This window comes from Suricata suricatta, chromosome 2, assembly GCF_006229205.1.
Source record: "Suricata suricatta isolate VVHF042 chromosome 2, meerkat_22Aug2017_6uvM2_HiC, whole genome shotgun sequence".
NCBI lineage: Eukaryota > Metazoa > Chordata > Mammalia > Carnivora > Herpestidae > Suricata > Suricata suricatta.
In genome coordinates this window covers 49,821,653-49,835,454 of record NC_043701.1, presented here as the reverse complement: position 1 = coordinate 49,835,454, position 13,802 = coordinate 49,821,653, and the positions used below count along the sequence as shown (strand labels likewise).

Sequence of the window (13,802 nt, the reverse complement as noted above, 5' to 3'; positions counted from 1 at the left end):
CAGCAAGGAGCCGAGTGCAGGGCTTGAACTCACAAACCATGAGCCAAAATCAAGAGTCGAACACTTAACGGACTGAGCTACTCAGGAGCCCCAGAGCGCCGATTGCCTTAGTGACAGCTTTTCCATAGCCAAGGACACTGGGGCCAAGAATGGGAGTGTATGGTGCCCCAGAGAACAAGCTAACTATAGCCTAGGATAATGGGGGGCTGGACCGAGGAGTGTCTTGGACACATCCCTGATGGTCTGCTTGGGTTAGAGTGTCCAGAGCTGTGCGTGCTGCCCTGGGCTCAGTCTTTCAGTTATCTTTCCTTTAAAGACAATCCCATTTTTCAGAGACATAGGCAGCCCCAGCATTGGTTGGGAGTTATCCCGGCACCTCTCTGCCCTTGGAGTCAAGTTCTCCTTGGAGCCCAATAGCTCGGTTTTGCTGGATGAAAGCAGGCAGCCACAGTGTGTGTTTGCAGCAGGAGCCCCGCCCCCGCTTCCCAGCTGACAAGGCTGATTGTCTGTAATTAGAGTGCCCCAGCTTGGTGACAGCCATGGACTGGGCCGTGGGGGGACGCCGCACCCCTCCAAGCCACAATCACAGCTACTAGATGTCCACCCAGTGACAGGCAACAGTGTCCAAAGGCAAGTCATCGTGTGAGCTGCAAAAACCGGGCTGGAAAATGGTCTCATAATTGGGTTTGAAAGCTCTTGTGGAAGAAAAGCCAATTTCCTGTCGTGGGGTGGAGGTGGGGGTGTGACACTTGAAAAGACATTTCTGGTCCCAGCGTCGGCTGTCACCGGTGTCTCCTTGTGCCTCATAGCCAGTTTGCCATGGCAACCTTTGTCAGCTGAAGTGAAGAGAAGGTGTCATTATGCAGTCTGAGCCCCCGAATGGACCCCCGCTCCTTCCTCCTGCTCCTGCCTCTGTAAAGGGCCAGAAATCTGCTTGGAGTCCTGCTCTATGGCCCAGGCTGAGTGCATGGGCTGCCCTTGAGCCTGAGCTCTGGACACCTCACTGCCGATTTCTTTCCTTGGACAATTTGTGCATTCAACCACTTTTGGCTGTGTCGTGTGAAGGAGGGGACTTTTGTCTCAGCACATGGGGAGGACAGAGGTTTGGGGTGTAAGGTGAGGTTCGAAGCCTTGGGCAGAGGGTGGGATATAGGGAGGGGACTGTGATCCGGTGTGAGTGTTGGGGACAGAACAAGGTAGATGGATTCCAGCACCCAGAAGCTGTGCCTTTCAAGAAGCTTTGTGGGGTCCATTTCAGATGAGGAGTGAGTCAGTGCATCTGGGACACACATGCCGTGGGGCACATGAAGAAACCCCCCCACCCTGGAGCATGAGCCCCGGCGCCTGCATTCAGGGAGCTTGTAGTCCCCGCGTCTGCCCGCTTAGCACTGCCAGCCCTGTTTATTCTACCACCTCTTAGATGACTCCTAATGAAGGGCACCTGTGTGGCTCAGTCAGCTAAGCATCCTATTGTTGATTTAGGCTCAGGTCATGATCTCAAGGTTTGTGAGTTCGAGCCCCACATCCTGCCCTGCACTGATAGCTCAGAGCCTGCTTGAAATTCTCTGTCTCCCTCTCTCTCTGCCCCTCCTCCACCCTCTCAAAATAAATAAACAAACTTAAAACAATAATACAATAAAATGACTGCTAGCGACAATATGGCCTGAAGAAATGTAAAACCCACCTGAGAGGCTGGACTAAGAAGATTATATGCGTATATTTGAGTCCACGCATTTGAGCTGAGAGTAGATATATTAATGGTCAAACTTCACCTGTCTCCCCGGAGGATATGAGTTGGCTTAAAAGATTACGTAAAGACATCGAGATGATAAAATATAAGAGGAAATCAGGATCAACGAAGGGAAATGAAGATAAAACGTTAGCGGGGGAGGTTGGCCTAATTATTTTATTGTGTATTTCTCTGCAAAACTCTGAAATCTTACAAATCTCTCATAATCAACCAAGATCTACCTTCTTTTACTTTTTCCTTTTTAATATCAACACCACTCAGTTTGTGGGTTTCCTCTAGGATTTACTAAAGAGGTGGTGATCGTGAGCAGTACGAAGGAGGGGCATTACTTACAAATGTGGGGAGGCCCCCGCCCATCTGTGGCTCACTGTCTCCCTGACTCACGCTCTCTGTCTCTCAAACATTAAAAAAGTTTTTAAAAATAAATAAAAACAAACAGGGTCATTTTGTGAGTTAAGTGGAACGGCATAGTGGGTGATGGGTCTACATTATTTTTAACCCACTTTCAGACCCCAAGGAGAAGAGACTGTGCCTTTTTGTAGTTATTTGCCAGAGTGAGTTGTTGAATTCGTCCGCTGGGCGGCCATGACACAGCACCGTGGACTGGGAGCTTCAACAATACACATCTATTGTGTCACAGCCCTGGCAGGCTGGAAGTTGCCATCAGCATGTCAAAAGTGATGGTCCCTTCTAATGCCTCTCTGTGTGGCTGGCAGAGGGCTGTCTCCTCCCCATGTCCTCACATGGCCTTTCCTCTGTGTGCCTGACTATCTGGTGCTGAAGTGTCATCTTTGTGTAAGGACACCAGTCAGACCTTTCAACTTAATGATCTCTTCAGAGACCTTATCTCCAATTATGGTTACATTCTGGCATACTCGGCGTTAAGGGCTTCAGCATGCTGGATTGGGAAGGACGTCATGAAGCCTGTAACATTAGTAACCAAGGGAGGTCCTTCAGGGGGATTTCTGAATCTGGAAATGCATCCCATTTCATAAACAAATACAAATTTCTGTCCGAGTAGTTGTGAACACAGCTGGGCTGAGATGCCGGTACCCTGGGTCTTGGTCTCCTCTGGTGGACATAGGAGTAGTAATCATTGGCCAGTCTGGGAGAACTCCATGGAAAGTGCATGCAAAGTGGGTCTCACCACACCTGCTGCAAGCTAAGTGCTCAGAAGGGCCGGCTAACAGGTTCCATAAAGTAGACAAAGCAATGAATGAAAAGCTGAATGAATTGAACTAGAGTGGGGGGGGGCGGGGCACCTGGGCAGTTCAGTTGGTTAAGTGTCCGACTTTGGCTTAGGTCATGATCTCTCAGTTCATGGGTTCAAGCCCCATGTCAGGCTCTGTGCTGACAGCTCAGAGCCTGGAGCCTGCTTTGGATTCTGTGCCTCCCCCTCTCTCTCTCTGTCCCTCCCCTGATCATACTTTGTCTCTCCCTCTCTCTCAAACATAAATAAAAAAATAAAAGAAGAACTGAAATGGCCATCACAGTTTGTTCCAATTTTTCCTGTGGGAAGGAAAATAAGTTTTGCAACTTTGGATTCATTTCTTAAGAACAATATGGACAATAATGTCTCCCAGCAGTTTAGAGATTGATTTCTTTGCCGAATGTTGAAGCTCATTTCGACCCTTTCTTTGATCTAGGGAAGTGCCAGTGAGGCCACTCTGATGGCCCTACTGGCCGCTCGGACCAAAGTGACACGCCGTCTGCAGGCCGCCTCCCCTGGGCTGACACAGGGTGCCATCATGGAAAAGCTAGTGGCTTACTCATCAGATCAGGTGAGCGTGTTGACTGAGTGTGTCAGGCTAAAGCCCCCCTGAGTCTCCAAGATCTGATTGTCTTGTTTGATGTCAAGTCAAATCAAAATAATACCATGCAACCTATCAGTCATTTTTACAAGAATGCTTTGAAGCAGACATTCGTTATTTCCTCAGTGTGCACATGAGGTCTTGGAGGTCCACCGAGGTCATGGGGGAAGGGCCTGGAGTTCCCCCAGGCTCCCAGGGCTTGCAATCCTGCACCTGCTGTCACCTGCTGGGGGCTGGGCCATCACATGGTGAGATCCAGACCCCAGGATGGAGTCAAGTAGGAGTCGGTGATGGTGGGGACTGCAGAGCAGAGAGGGGGAGCTGTCCATAAGAGCCAGCCTTCCTGAGGGTTCCTGAGACACAGTGGATCCTCCATCCCATAATGGTGCCATGTTGTTGGCCTCTTTTTTCCAGGCAACATCCACCAAGGTTGGCCCCCAAGCTGCCCAAAGCCCAATAGTAAGAGGAACACCCAAATAAGAAGCCGGGTGTGCTAACTCTATTTCAGAGCATGTTTTGCAAGATCTCACTACTTGCTCCCTAAACCAAAAAGCGAGGTTCCAGGATCAGGTGCAGTGGGAGGGGAGGGGGCTCGCAGTGCTGGGAGCTCTCTACAGAGCCAGGTGCTCATGGCCACCGTACAGGACATGCACATGAGAATCTAACACTTCCACTCTCTTTCCAGGCACACTCCTCAGTGGAAAGAGCTGGATTAATTGGAGGAGTGAAATTGAAAGCCATCCCTTCTGATGGGAAGTTTGCCATGCGTGGTTCTGCCCTACAGGAAGCTCTGGAGAGAGACAAGGCAGAGGGCCTGATTCCTTTCTTTGTAAGTCAACTGCGCCTGCTGGGTATGGCCCCCTAGGGGTCTCAGAGCCCTGCTTGGATCTGGGGGAAGGTGCTGGTCACAGGGTAGGCGGTACATGCATCATCAGCTGGCTGCTCCTTGAGGAAGGCTGGAGTATGACTCCATTTAATTTTTTTTAATGTTTATTTATTTTTGAGAGAGAGAGAGACAGAGAGAGAGAGGGCAAGCAGGGGAGGGACAGAGAGAGGGACAGAGGATCCAAAGCAGGCTCCATGCTGACAGCAAACCAGTCCAATGTGGGACTCAAACTCATGAACTGTGAGTTCGTGACCCGAGCTGAAGTCAGACACTCAACCGACTGAGCCACTGAGGCGCCCAAGGAGCGTGACTCCATTTATTTTTCCCTCCACTTGCCTAATCTCAGAAATAAGTGAGCAGAGCCCCCAGCCCAGAGGATCCTGGTAAGTCAGCAAGTCTTGTTTCTGCTCCTATTAAATGAGACACCATATGATTGTCCCTTGACAGCTCTCTGTGCCTTGGTAGGTGCTCTGTCATGAGGAGGGTATGATGGACCAGGGAACTTAGTTAAAAATAAACCCAGAAAGCCTTGGCCACCTAGATCTGTATTCTTAGCAGATATCAAGACACATCACAAGAGATGTGTTGCAAGCCAGCAGGGACTAATTCTAGGTAAAATCCCTTACTGGCCAAATAGCACCAGGTTTTCTTATGCACAGATGGGCACTTTCCAGTGGGGAAGAAATGTATGGTGTTAGAGCTAGAGCCTGGAGTTGTCATATCTGATGCGGCCATGGCAGCATGCAGAGCTAAGGACAGATGTGTCATGTGTGATGACAATTAAGATGTGATCTTGGCATGGTCTCGTGGTGTTCAACCTGGCTGCATATCGGAGTTACCGGAGGAGCTTTGAAAATACAGTGAAACCTTGGTTTGCAAGCAAAATCCATTCGGGAAACATGTTTGTCATCCAAAGCACTCATATACCAAAGTGAATTTCAAGAACCATTGTCTCAGTCATGATCATGTGATGTTCAGCGTCACGTACAACTTGGGAGCTTTTCAAAACAACTTCAAGATCTTTAGGTCCCTCCTGAACGTATCTGGGCATTTCTTAGTTGTTAGAACAATCTAGGTGTGACAGACTTTATGGGCTCCATGTGAATCATGCCCACTCTTTTATATTTAAGAATTAATCTTTGAAATAAGCTTTTTTCCTCCAAAAACAAATTGTTTTCATCAATTTGAATCCACTACCACTCATTGAATACCTAACATGTGACTTGGGGAAGGCATGGCGGGTATTATTTGATACAAACTTGGTTTCTGATTTGTGCAGTTTCCAGGGGAATCACTGTAGAAGGAGTGAGTAGATTCAGACATAGCTCGTGGGAGGGGCTGACGGCCAAGGCAGGTGTCAGCCTAAGATCAAGGCTGAGCCAAAGGTCACCTTAGTCACCCTGCCCTGCTTCATTTTCCCATCTTGTGTGAAGCAAACATTTATTTGTATCGTTGTTTACTGCCTCCCTCTTCCCACCAGACTGTGAGCTATGCAGAGGGCAGGTCTGTTTAATAGTCGCTTTATTCCATCTCCTTGAACCTGCCCCTGTCCCGTAGTAGAAGCACAATAAGTATTTGTCAAATAAATAAAGATTTGGAAGGAACATCCTCTAGTTAGGAAGAAAGACTATATTTAAAATTCCAACAGACTGGGGTGCCTGAGTGGCTCAGTCAGTTGAGCGTCCAACTTCAGCTCAGGTCATGATCTCACAGTTGGTGGGTTCAAGCCCCATGTCAGGCTCTGTGCTGAATGCTTGCTCAGAGCCTGGAGCCTGCTTCTGATTCTGTGTCTCCTTCTCTCTCTGACCCTCCCTGCTCATGCTCTGTCTCACTCTGTCTCTCAAAAAATAAATAAATGTAAAAAAATTTTTTTAAATTCCAACAGACCATCCCATGGTGGTTTGAAAGGATTCTTTTTACACAAGGTAAACCTTTTTGAACCTATACGGTCACTAGCTAACACTCACCAGAATATCCTGTGTAGGGAAAAATACATATATTAAAATCCACTTTTGCAGATTTGAAGAACGAAAGTAACAGAATTCACCACATAAACTAATGAGACTATTTCATTTCATAAAATCTACAAGACTCGTAAACAAAACTAAAAGACAGATGCTGGCAGGAAATACACTATCTATTATAAAGAAAATCTTAAAAGAAGGCTCACATTATCGAGAATTAAAAGCAGGGAAAAGAGACAAAATAGAAAAACAGTTGGTTCCCAAGAAAGTGAGGACACAAAATCAATTTCACTCTTGTAATAACCAGAGCAATGCCAACTGGCCCCTAAGGGACGAATAGGAACGTCTGACCTCTCGTTGTTAACCTGCCGTGGGCTCAGCTGTGGTTATAGACCTGCCTGTGGCTTCTTTTACGTCTGCCCAGGTGTAGTCACAAGACGTCTCAGTACCCAGCTGCAGGTGCATCTACAATCATCAGATCTTCCCGTCGAACGACCCATTCATCACTGCAAAATGCTCTCGGTATCTCTATGAAATCTTCTGCATACGATGAAATCACTGTGATTACATTCAGTTTCTATGGATTAGTGGTCAAGGGATACATTTTTCCATTGTTTTCCTTTCCTTTTCTGTTCGCTGACACTTAAGATGTGTCTCCTGTATGCAGTTTACAGTTGTTGTTGGTTTTTTTTTCATTTGTTTCTAAATCCAACATGAAAATTTTGTCCATTTACATAAGGTAATTATTGACACATTGATATGCCTATTTACCATCTTACTATTTGTTTTCTATCTGATCAGCCTCTTGTATGACAGTTTTTCTCTGCTCTGTCTTTTGTAAAAATAGTGTTTATTCATTTTTTTGAGAGAGACAGAGAGAGACAGACTGGGAGAGGGACAGAGAGAGAGACACACACACAGAGAATCCGAAGCAGGCTCCAGGCTCTGAGCTGTCAGCACAGAGCCTGACGCGGGGCTCAAAATCACAAACTGAGATCATGACCTGAGCCAAAGTTGAATGTTCAAAGGACTAAGCCACCCAGGCGCCCCTCTGTTTTTTTGTCTGAATAAAATGTTTTATGTTATTCCATTTTCCTATTTTTAGCTTATTAGCTTTACATTTTATTATTATTGTGCCTAACTCCCCACGTTTTATATTATTAGTGTCATACATTTTAATTCTACATATGTTTCAAACCCCACGAGACATGGTTATCTTATATAGCCATTACTTACTTATATAAATCCATATATTTCTCCTTCCAATGATCTTTCCCCATTTTTTAAATGTTTGTTTATTTTTGAGAGAGAGAGATTGTAGTGTGAGCAGAGGCAAGAGGGAGGCAGAGAACGAGGGACAGAGGATCCAAAGTGGGCTCTGCTCTCACAGCACAGAGCGCAATGCAGGGCTTGAACTTACAAACCATGAGATAATAACCTGAGCCAAAGTCAGACACTCAACCTACAGAGTCACCCAGGTGCTTCTCCATTGATCTTTCTTCCCTATATTTTCTTATTTTCATCTGGGATCATTTTTTTTCTCCCTGAAAAACTGTCTTTATAATTTCTTTCCCATTTTGATACAATTCTTGTTCCTCTGAAAATGTTCTTTATTTTGCCTTTCCTTTCGATATTTTTGCTGAGTCTAGAGTTTCAGGGTGGATGCTCTTTTCCTTTGGCAGATTAAATACATAAACCCATTGACTTCCTTCTCCCATGACTTCTGGTTGGATGTCACTTGTCAGTCTCACTGTGGCTTTTGGGAAGGTGTTGTGGCAATGTGACTTCTTTCCCCCTCTGACTGCTTGTAACGTTTGCCTTTTGTCTTTGTGTTTAGGCAGTTCTACTAGGATGCTAGTCAATTGCTTCTGTCTGCTTGTTCTCCTTGGGTTTCACAGAACTTCCGGAATCTATAATTTGTCACCTCTCCTCCATTTAGGGAAATTCTTACCCATTATCTTTCCAAAGTTCGCTTCCACCCATTCTTCCCTCCCATTCTGGGACCCTGCGCATATATTAGGTCCTCCCACTGAGCACCCAAGACCTCTTATGCATCCATTCTTAAAATCCCTATGCTCAGTCTGACCTATTTACAATTTACCAAGTCTTTCTTCAGTTGTGTCCAGCTGACAAATGACAATGTCATGTTCTTAGTTTAAAATATTGGAAGGTTTTATGTTCTTATTTTGAACACTTGTAGATTAAAGAGAAAATACAAGGGATCATACACAGAGACCCCTCACCCTCTTCGCGCAGTTTCCCCCCATTGCTACAGCTTACGCAGGATAGTGCAACGACAGAACCCGGAAACTGACATTGCTATGTGTGAGTATAGTCTTACGTCATTGTCACGTGTGTGAGTTTACTTCCCCCACCCCCGCAATCAAGATGCAGAACTTCTCCGTCACCACCTCTTCACGCACACTAACGCCCTCCTCCTCTCCCACCACCAGACCCCTGAAACCACGATGCTGTTTCCTCTCTCTACACTGTCCTCACTTTGAGCGTGTTATACACATGCAATCACACCATTGGTCACCTGTGCCACTGACTTTTCTCACTCAGCCTAATGCCCTTGAGATCTATCCAAAGTGCGGCTTGGATCAATACATGGTTATTTTTATCGTCTCACCACGCAATTTGGCACTGCCTTCTTTGTATCCCAGCTGGTTTAACCATTTACTTACTGAGGACGTTAGAGTAGTTTCCAGGTTTGGGCGATTACAAATAGAGTCTAAAAATCTGAAACTGAAAATAAAGCCTCTATGACCATTCACGTACAGGCATTTGGGTGAACGTATGTGTTCATTTTTTTCTGGGAGAAATTCTCAAGAACGCAATTGAGTGTGATATGCTAGTGATAGGTTTATTTACTTTTTCAAGAAGCTGTCAAACTGGTTTCCAGAGAGGCTGTACCGTTTTCTACTTCTACCAACGATGCATGAGAAATTAAGGATCTTCATGCTCACCAGCATTTGATATTGCCACTATTTTTTAAATTTTCTTCTCCTTAATTTTTTTAATTTTAATTTAATTTTAATTTTTAATTTAATGTAAGGATATCGTCATTTGCATTTCCCTGATGACTAGTGGTGTCAGACGTCTTTCTGTGTGTTTATTTGCCATCCATATGTCCTTGATGGTAAAATGTGTCTTCATGTCCTTTGCCCATTTTTAATTGGACGGATTACTTAAAAAAATTTTTTTAACATTTATTCAATTTTGAAACACAGAGAGAGACAGAGCCTGAGCAGGGCAGGGGCAGAGAGAAAGGGAGACACAGAGTCCAAAACAGGCTCCAGGCTCTGAGCTGTCATCACAGAACCTGACACAGGGCTCAAATCCACAAACCGTGAAGTCATGACCTGAACTGAAGTTAGACACTTAACCAACTGAGCCACCCAGGTGCCTTAATTTTTTTTAATTAATAAAAAATTTTTAGAGCAGCTTTAGGTGTAAAGAAAAATGAACAAAACTACAGAGCATTCCCATGTACCAGACATTCCTTTTTTTCTCATATTATTTGCTTCTATTATTGCCATCTTGCATTATTGTGGTACATTTGTTATAGTTAACACACAAATATTGATACATTGTTATTCCTAAACTTTATCATTTTATTAGGATTCATTCTTTGTACCGTTCTTTCTATGGATTTTGACAGATGTCTAATGGCACCTATATACCATTTCAATATTATACTGAATAATTTCCCTGATACAAAATCCCTAGTATTTTACCTATTCATCCTTCCTCCCTTCCCTCCCACCCAACCGCTGCCAATAACTGATCGTTTTACTGTCTCCATTGTTTTGCTTTTCCCCAAACGTCCTATAGTTATAGTCATACAGTATGTTGTCTTTTTAGACTGACTTCTTTCACTTGGCATCTACCTGGAGATAGCATCAGATTCCGCAGGTGAAGGGCTCCCTCCTAGAACACTGCCCCTCTTCAGTTGCCAATTATAACTCCAGATTGTCACCTGTCACCTGAAATGCCAGCGACCCCCCTCCCTTGGGTTTGGTTCATTTGTTAGAACAGCTCACAGAACTCAGATAAACATTTTAGTTGCTAAATCACTGGCTTGTTAGAGAAGGATATAACTCAGGAACAACCAGGTGGAGGAGACATGTGGGGCAAGGTGTGGGGAAGGGGCGTGGAACTTTCGTGTCCTCTCCTGGTCTCACTCTGCCCAAATCTTCGCTTGTTCACCAGCCCTGAAGCTCTGTAACCTCTCTTTTGGGTTGTTATGGAGGATTCATCACATTGGCATGATGGATTGAATCACCAATCATTGGTGATTGAACTCAATCTTCAGTGCCCTCCCTTCCCTGGAGGTCAGGAGTAGGACTTAACAGTTCCAATCCTCCAATAACAGGACTGGTTCCAGCCAGCATCCTTACGTGACCCAGGTGCTTTTTCACAAGTCACCTCATTAACATAAGAAAAGACACCTTTCTCAACTATTATTAAATTTCAAGTATTTTAGGAGCTCTGTGCCAGACATGGAGACAAAGACTAAATATATATATTTCTTATTATAAATGATAATATCACAGACATCTTGGTTGCTTCCAAATTTGGGCAATTATTTGAAAAGTGCTATGAGCAGCAGCTCTTTGTATGGACATGTTTTCAACTCATGTGGGTAAATGAACAGGACATTAATTGTTAGATCTATGATAAGAGAGTGTTAGGTTTTATGAGAAACTGCCAGAGTCTTCCAAAGCAGCTGTACCATTCTGCATTTCTACAAGCTATGAAATCAGAGTTCCCATTTTCCCACATCCTCACTAGCATTGGATGTTGTCAGTGTTTTTGATTTTTAGCCATTCCAATGGGTGTACAGTGGTATCTGAACATTGTTTTCATTTAGACTCTCTACTGAAGTATGCTGAAGATCTTGTCACATGCTCATCTGACATTTGGCAAGGTGTCTGTTCAGATCTTTCGCCCCTGTTTTAGTTGGGTTGTTTATTTTATTGTTGGGGTTGAGGACTTCTTTTTATAATTTAGATACCAGTCCTTTATCAAGAGATTCATTTGGCATATATATTCTCTCAGTGGATAGCTTTTCATTCTCTGAAATGTCTTTAATGGAGCAGGAGTTTTTCATTTTACTCAAGTCTGTCTCATCTTTCTTGGATTCTGCCTTTGGTGTTGTGGCCACAAACTCATCACCATCCCCAAGAGGATGTAGATTTTCTCCTGTATCATCTTATAGGAGTTTTGTAGTTTTACATTTTACATTTAGGTCTGTGATCTACTTCTTGAGTTCATTTTTGTGAGAGGTGTAACATCAATGGCCAGATTCAGTTTTGTTTTTGCATGTGAATGTCCAGTCACTTCAATACAATCCACTACTGGTGGTGATACTAATGAGAAGCAGAATGATGTATTATTTACTTAAAATGTCCCCTGCTCCCTTTTGCCCATTTATGTGCTCCTTCATTAGGATGTAGACCTCATTTACACTAGAATATACATTTTAATTAAGGTTATATATGTACCTCACTTCATGATTAATTAATTCCATGTGTCTTATTATAATAGCAATACCAAAAACCAGTGGTCAACTGAACAATACGATCTTCCTCACCTGTGTTATTTCCTCACCAAAGTCCAAAGCTCTAATTTCTCTTAGTGTTTTTTGTCTTCATCTTTGATGGAAATCCAAATAGATCTATTAAGTAATACAGTGATCTAGAAAGTTTTAGGAATGAGAGATAGGGAAAGACTGAGTTTCATCTCTTCCTTCCATATTATGTCATAAAGTTTAGACTTTTGTGGTCTTCCCACAGGAATTGTGAGAAAATAATTTTTATTGCCCTTACTTGACTATGTTCTATAGACTGTGGTACTGAAAACACACAGGTATTCATCACATAGTCCTGATCCTCTGCCAAGGAAAGAAGATCAAAATGTGTGTTCGCGATTCAGTGGCAGGATTTCGGAAGGCAGCATAGCATTTCATTTTGGCCACTGCTTTGTGCCTGTGACTTTGTGAGGACTCTGAAACAAAGCAGCATTTGCAAGCATTTCAGAGCGGCCAGAGTGTTTGGGACATTTTAGGAGCCATCTACCCTGAGCACATTTTATAATCCTTGTTAGTGGGCTCTCAGGCAAACGGTGGACAAAGTCGTGGTCTTGGCAGCAGGCGCAGTGCCAGAGAGTCTACTCATTGTATTTCAAATCTTACCATGATGGGATGTGCAATAGTTACCGATTCATTCACTTAGTCATTCACTTGGCAGACACTTGTTGGGGAACTGCTGTGTGCCAGGACTGTGGGCTGCGGATGAGGGGGCCCTCAAGGATTTTGTGGATTAGAGACACTTAGTGAACAGTCATTCGCAGAAGGTGCAGCGTGATCAGTGAAACCAGCAAGCCAGTAGTCATCACCATGGGAACACGGGGATCAGGGAAGAGTTGCTATAGGAGCCACAGTCTTGAAAAAGTGAAGGATGTCGGCTGAGGGAGGGAGGCATGGGCTGCTTGGGTAACGCATTCCAAGGAAAGGAAACAGCGATGAGAATGTATTGCATCCCAGCCGACTGAAGTGCAAAAGAGGCTCGGAACTTGCTGGAGCCACGAAGCTTGCCCTGTGATGTGATCCCAGAGCTCCTGCTTTGTGCACTGTGCTGCGCTGCTGTCCACAGAAGGGCAGGGAGAGCACGAATGTGAGGTCCTAGAAGCTGTGAGGGTCTTCACCGCCTGGTGCAGGAGTGAATGGAGGGGTGTGAATGGAGGGGTGTCAGAGGCGGGCTGCAGAGGCAAGATGAGGAGGTAATGCCAGTGTGAGGAAGACGGGTTTCTCCCTAAGGGCAATGCATAGTCACTAAGGGAGTTTTTAACTGAAGACAGACACAATCTAATTAGTATTTTCTTTTTTTTTTTTTTGTTATGTAGCACTTTTGAATTATATTTTATTTTTTTATAATAGTTTATTGTCAAATGGGTTTTCATATAACACCCAGTGCTTCTCCCCACAAGTGTCCCCCCAACCATGACCATCACCCCCTCCCTCTCTCCCCCTCCCCCTTCAGTCCATGGTTCATTTTCAGTATTCAGTAGTCTCCCTTGATCTGTGTCCCTCACTCTCCCCCACTCTCTTTCCCCCTTCCTCTCCCCATGGTCCCCTGCCAGGTCTCTCCTGTTAGACCTATGAATGCAAACATATGGTATCTGTCCTTCTCCACCTGACTTATTTTGCTTAGCATGATACCCTCAAGGTCCATCCACTTTGCTACAAATGGCCATATTTCATTCATCCTCATAGTACTCCATTGTATATATATACTACATCTTCTTGATCCATTCATCAGTTGATGGACATTTAGGCTCTTTCCATGATTTGGCTATTGTAGAAAGTGCCACTATGAACATTGGGG

At 44.4% G+C, this 13,802-nt stretch overlaps 1 protein-coding gene across 4 annotated transcripts in view; it reads left to right on the top strand.

Annotated features, from left to right (window-relative positions):
• DDC (dopa decarboxylase) overlaps positions 1 to 13,802 on the top strand; it is a 93,189-nt gene that overhangs the window by 33,679 nt on the left and 45,708 nt on the right. For all 4 annotated transcript variants that reach the window (XM_029956293.1, XM_029956313.1, XM_029956286.1 and 1 more), the window contains 2 exons: positions 3,397 to 3,531; positions 4,247 to 4,390. In XM_029956293.1, the coding sequence (XP_029812153.1) occupies positions 3,397 to 3,531; positions 4,247 to 4,390 (279 nt within the window). The remainder of the gene's footprint in view (positions 1 to 3,396; positions 3,532 to 4,246; positions 4,391 to 13,802) is intronic.